Source organism: Heterocephalus glaber, unplaced genomic scaffold (assembly GCF_053883595.1).
Source record: "Heterocephalus glaber isolate CG9 unplaced genomic scaffold, H.glaber_assembly_v1.0 deba00001456, whole genome shotgun sequence".
Classification (NCBI taxonomy): domain Eukaryota; kingdom Metazoa; phylum Chordata; class Mammalia; order Rodentia; family Bathyergidae; genus Heterocephalus; species Heterocephalus glaber.
The window spans coordinates 1863710-1869964 of NW_028258304.1; the positions used below are offsets into that span (position 1 = coordinate 1863710).

Here is a 6255-nt window from a genome sequence, read left to right on the forward strand (position 1 = left end):
GGCTGTGATTACAGGCATGAGTGACCACATTTGTCATGTGTATTGGATGCCTTCTTTGTACCAGGCTAGGTGAATAAAAGTGGCAAATAAAACATGGAGCCTATAATATAAAATGAGGGATAGAAATTAGAATTCCAAACTGTAGTAGGGGCTAAGAAGGGAAAGAACAGGATGAGTGAGTGAGGTGGGCCAAGAGACCAGACTGAGTGCTCAGGGAAGGGAGCACCTTGCCAGAAGGTCCCCCCTTCCCTCACTTCCTTTCTTTTCTCCTCCTCCTCCTCCTCCTGCTCCTCCTCCTCTCCTGTCCTTCCCTCTCCCTGTCCCCCCCTTTTTCTTTCTTTTTTCTTTTTCTTATTCTTTTCACTGTACTGGGGATTGAACCCAGGGCCTTCACAGTGAGTTATATTCCCAGCCCCTTTTAAATTCATTATTATTTTTAAATTTTATTATTATTTTTTTCTTTTTCTTTTTCTTTTGGTGCTGGGGATGGAACTCAGGACCTTGCATTTGCCAGGCAGTTGTGGTGCCACTGAGCTAAATCCCTGGCCCTATTTTTAAAAATTTTTGAGACAAGTTCTTGCTAAGAAGTTGCCAGGCTGGGCTCAAACTTGTGATTCTTCTGCCTCAGCCTCTCAAGGTGCTGGCATTACAGGCATGCACCATAGTGCCTGCTGGGAAGAGCCTTTGGAGCTGAGCCCTGAGCACCAACTGGCGCTATCCAGCCAGCCCCCTGGGGGTGGGGAAAGGGCACTTGTAGCCCTGCTGAGCAGCTCAGAGGTGAGAAAGTGCCTCTCCCTCCCTGGGTGCCTTGGGAGAACACAGCGAGGGTGATGCAGTGGTGGGCACCAAGCACTGGCTGGCTTCCAGGTGCAGGGAGATAGGTCAAACCAGGACGGCAGCAGTGTCCTCTGTGCTCACTGCTGTGCTCTCTTCTTAGAACCCCACTGGCAGGGTAAGGCAGACACTCAGCAAGCATTTAGTGGATGAATTCTGGGAAGCATTCACTGGTACCTCCAGCTCATCCCCACATCCCGCATCAGAACCAGAGTGTGCCTCACTTTCCAGCCCCCAAACCAAAAGAGGGTCCTGTTGCCTGGCTTGAAGGTCACACCCCTACCTCCTGCCTGCTTCCCCTGAAGACAAGGTGGAAAAGACTAGAAAGAGGCTATCTAATGCTGAGGAGATTGTAGGCATAGAGAGAGCGCCAAAGAGGGAGGGCAGGGGACAGAGGCCAGGGCATCACCCTCTCCAGCAGGAAAAAAATCGTCAAACAACCACACACTGTCTCCTGTCCACATGGTGTTGTGATCAAACTGCCTGGATCATTAGGGTTCCGGCTGTGGAAAGGAGTGAAGCAGGGGAGCCCAGAGCCAGGAGGAGGAATGGATTGTGCCTCCAGGGACAGGTGGGGCCTCAGGAGAGGCCCCAGGTTTAAAAGCGCTGTGGAAGAGCCGGCACCTTGCTGCTCCGTAGAGAAACGCCAGACCCACCAATGGGCTGAAACAGGGGAGGACAGCAGCAAACCTGGGGTGAAGAGAGGCAGGGTGAGTGGTCTTGAAGAGAGGGTGTTGTGGGAGGGGGTGGGGCCCCAAGACAGAAAGCCCCAGGGAAGCATTTCCAGTTCCATCTCCTCCCTTCAGTTCACAGCCAGCGCCCCCACTTCACAGCTTCTGTCACATGAAATCCCCATTAACTGTGAAACTGTGACATCCAACAACTCTACCTGGGGAGTGGGGGACGGGACAATGGTGATGGAGGATACGGATTAGAGGAAGTGTTGCTCCGAAAGGAGGAGGGGCTGCAGCTAAGTGCTTGCTTGCTGGCCCTCTGGGCGCCAGCTTCTCCATTCTCCTTTGAGGTGGGGGGTTGGTGGCTGCCCCAGCCCAGCCCACACAGTGACCAGCATGAGGTCTCTAAGTCCCATGCCTTAGCATACCAGCCTCTAGTAGGCCCTGCCTTCTGGGGTCTTAGCATTGAGTGCCTGGCTGTAGGTGGGATTCGTGGAGTGGCCTGCTGAGGACATCACTCCCCAGCCTTCAATCTTCTCAGCAGATAACCCACTCATGTGCCTGTTCCTGGTTAACTCTGGACTACTCACAGCCTTCAAGGCCTTGTCTCCAAGCGCCTTCTGCACCCTCGGGTCCTGCAAACTGATATCCCAGAGGAATTGTGTCTCTCCTCTGAGACTAGACCAGATCTTTCCTTAGAGCTGTCCAGTTTGAACAGACAAAGTGGTGGCTAAGTAGCAAAGATGTCCTTGACTGGCAGTCGGGCCTTTTGTTTGCATGCACCCCAGACTCTGACTGTGTCTGTTGCATGGAGAGGCAAACTGAAGCCCAGAAATTCTGCTGACTTCTCCCAAGACACACCACAGTTCAGGACAGCATCTTGTGGTGCTCAGGGATTATGGCCACCCCCAAACCCTGGGGGTCCTCCTTGGCCCTGGAGGGGAAGGGGGTGCCGAGCTGCAGCAGAAGACTGGCTCAGATGACCTGAGGGGCACTCCCTCACCCACCGCCCCATGCTCGCCACCCTTTTCCGTTGTCCTTGCTGACACTGGGCTGCACTTTGGACTGTGGACCAGTGGACCGCCTCCCTGCCCCCAACTCCCCGCTGCCTTCCCTGTCAAAGGCTCAGCAGGGTCCCAAACAGCACTCTAATTAGCGCTGGGCCAGCCACACTTGCAGCGTCCCTGGAGAGGGCTGAGGGGCGCCCATGCGTGAGGCCAGGGTCGGGGCAGGCCCAGGGCAGCGGTCCACACCTCCCAGCTGGGGAGATTAGGGGAGGGAGGGAAGGAGCTGGAAGCCAGGGCTTCTTAGAATCAGCCCAAGACCCTGTGGCTTCCTCCCCTTTCAGTTGAGGAAACTGAGGCTGGGTGGCAAGCCAGTGCTTTGGCACTCAAGCTCCTGGGTATCTCACCTGGCTCCATCCCTCCAACTCAGCTGTCACCTTATCCTTCTGAACCTTTGCCCAAGCTGTGCCCCTTCCCCAGGCTGGCGTCTTCTGCCCAAGCAACTAGATGAAGCTCCATGCCACATCCTCCCCACCAAACCCTCGGGAAACAACTCTAGCTCTGTGAGAGGCAAAAGGGGTCCTTCTTTTCCAGGGTGAACTCGCTGGTGTTCATCTCCATCCTGACTCCACCCTGCTCCTCCTTTCTGGACAACTCTTCTTTCACCACTGCAATGACAACATCAACCTTCTGGCCTCCATTGTGTTGGCTCTTACTCTCCTACAGGAGGAGAAGGAAGGGTTCCCAAGCTGTGTTGGGCTCACGTTCCATGGCCAAGGCGGCCCTGGGGCTTGGGCCCTCTGGTCTAGAACTCTGTCCCTAGAGTTGGCCAGCCTAGGAGAGGGCCTAGCTTACCAGGATAGGTCAGGCTGGGGAAGGAAGGCAGAGAGAGACGAGCAGTAGTCTGCCTTCCAGCCTATGGAGGGTAGCAACTGGAGAGAGAGAGTGTCCAGATCTTCCCTGGTCCTGTGCCTGTCTGCATCCCCGAGGGAGAAACACCCCTTAGTCACTTGAGGTCAGAGGGGAATGGGAAACAAGGGGTGAGAGGGAGGTTGGCCGCTGGTGTTGCCTCTGAGGACACTGGCATGTGCAGCAAAGTGAAGGCATTTGCCCCCTGCACCAGCTTGGATCTGCGTCAGCTGCAGGATGTGAACACACTGGCCTGGTTGGGGGCCAGATGCAGCCATCACGTGGCCTGCAAACCTGGGGGCACCATCACTTCTGGGTTCCAGCCTGGATCAGAACATGTCAGGTGTTGACTGTAAATAAGGAGCTGGCTGGGAGAGAACTGGCTAGAGGCTGCTCTAGGCCTGCACAGTCCTGCCTGGGGGAGGCAGGTGGGGTGAAACTGTACCTGGAGGTTACCTTCCAGGGTGCATTCTCAAAAAGCAGAACAGAACCTGTAGGTTCAGACCCCACACCCTGCCCAACAGTAACCTCTCCTGTACTCACAGGTGGGGTGGGGCTGGTCTGCACGGGTGAGTTACCACATGGTAAGGGGTAAGAGTCTGACTCCTCAGATCAGGCTCCACTCCTGGGCTCTGGATCAGCTGGGGCCAGGTCACAGCTTATTTACAGTCCTTGGCAACTCCAGCTTTGGGCAGGGGGAATCTGAGCTCCTATCCTCCTCCCACCTCCACAGACAGGACCTGCAGGGCCTCCTTGGGAAACCTGACCCCACTCCACTCGCTCCATTTCTCCTTAGCTGGTCTGCACTCCCCCTCAGCACCTGTCTCTGGCCTTAGCAGGTGCCTCACACTCCATACCCAGGGCTCTGCTCCCTGAGCCCCTGGGCTGAGTTCGCTATTGCCCACTCATCTGCAATTGGGTGGCACCAGGTGGCTTCCCAGGGAGGGAGGGAGAAGAGGTGGCTGTGTCAAGCTCTTTCCCCTTGCCCCACACTCCCTGTGAGGAGCCTCTGGCTCTGCTTAGCTGGGGCTGGCCAGGCTGGTTTACTCCACTGAGCTGGGCTGTCTGCAAATTTGCTATGCCAGGTAGAATGACCTTGGACAAGGAGACTGGGAGGGGGTCCCTTTGATCCTGTGTACCTCAGCAGTTTCTCTGCCCAGGCACTGGCTTGTGGCCCACCCCTGCAGAACAGGCATAGGAGGCCCACAAGAAGCTTACAAGGACATACCCCAGCATCCCTGGGCATGTACATGCTCCTATGCCCAACACTGCCTTACCCTAACTTTACACACACTGCCACACTCAGACAAGTGACACTGCCCAACCAGGAGCTCACATGTGCTTCCCCCTAGAACATATACGCATATCACATTCGAGCACATACTCATCTTCACCCTGTGTGTTCAAGCAACCCCACCACCCCCCCCCCCCACACTCTGTCACACATTTCCTCCCCCACAGTGAAGGTGGGAACACACTCTCCAGGCTCAGCCCTTACTTGCTTCTGCACACAGACACCCCGGCCTAGGAGGCCCACTCAGTGTGCACCATTAACAGCACACAGTCACCTATTTCCTCATGCTGAGAATGCTCACATATTCTACATCGCCACACCTGTCATTCCAAGTCTACTTTATCACACACTGGCTTGTGCTGAGCGGTGCATCTTACACACACACACACACACACACACACACACATCTGCACACAAGTTCTCATGGGAGCATGGACACATACGTGATCTCTCTTTCTCTCTCAGGGGCAGTTGGGAGTGCTCTCTGAACTTAAGTGTCCGAAGTAGGATCAAGGTGAAGACAGCTACTCCTCAGCCCTCTCCCATGGGTCAGCCTGGGCTGGGCCCTTCACCCCTCCACCTTCACCCCTCCACCTTCACAGGTGACCCCTTAAGCAGGCTGTCCCTGCTGTGACACTCCCACTGGACAGAGAGCTCCCTAGTCTCCCTAGGTCTGGTCTTCCTCTTCTCCTGAGGCAGGAAGCAAGGCTGAGGGACCTCAGAGCCCACGCCCACGGCCCACTGCAGCTCCCACGCTGGCCTCACCCTCTGTGGGCTCATACTCACTGATTCGGGGGTGGGTGATGTAGTTTCGGGTGACTGCCTGCATGTGCTCTCGGGCTGTGCCTGGGTCAGAGCCACTGCTGGGGAGCCCCCCGGGCTTGCTGTCTACCTTCATAGCCATGGTGCGTGGCAGCAGGAGTTGGTGCCTTAGAAAGCTGGTGGCAGCACGAAGACTTTGGGTCCAGCTGGAGCTGGAACACACTGCCCAGCCTGAGCCTGCGGCCACCCCTCCCCTTCCTTCCCTCTCCTCCCACTCCCTCTCCACTCCTCCCCCTGGCTGACTGTAAACAGGGAAGCTGGCTCAGCTCTGCAGCTTGCCCCACAGGAAGGGTGTGCAGACCTGGGAGGTGGCTGGCTACCTGGGAGCTGGGGGGTGGTGAGGGAGAAGGGCAGAGCAGGAATGCAGCTTCTCTGACCTCTGTGCTCGGCCGTTCCTCTGCCCACAGTGCATATGAGTGTGAATCCGTCTTAACACTCCCACACCCATCTGTCTTCCTGGTTTCCCTCCACTTTCTGGCAGACTGGCCTCTCCTTGTCTGTCTCCCACTCTGCACCTACCCTACACAATACTCTGCACCTTGCCCTACACCAAGCTATCACTGACTTTTCCCACCATCGGTAGAGGATACTCTCCTGGTCAGCATCACTGCTACCTCCTACAGAAGCCTTCCTGGATTCCCCAGCACCTACCTTAGGACAGGTCTCTCATGTTGCTGCCACTGGTGTGAGCTCCAAGCTAAGTCTGTGTCTCTTCCAT

General features: G+C 56.1%; 1 protein-coding gene across 1 annotated transcript in view; it reads right to left on the bottom strand.

Annotated features, from left to right (window-relative positions):
- Nucleotides 1-5725, bottom strand: part of Atp6v1b1 (ATPase H+ transporting V1 subunit B1) — a 33670-nt gene extending 27945 nt beyond the window's left edge. Inside the window, exon 1 of the mRNA XM_004849899.4 lies at nt 5502-5725. Within this exon, the coding sequence (XP_004849956.1) occupies nt 5502-5619 (118 nt within the window). The 5' untranslated portion in view covers nt 5620-5725. The remainder of the gene's footprint in view (nt 1-5501) is intronic.
- Nucleotides 5726-6255: the final 530 nt, after the last annotated feature.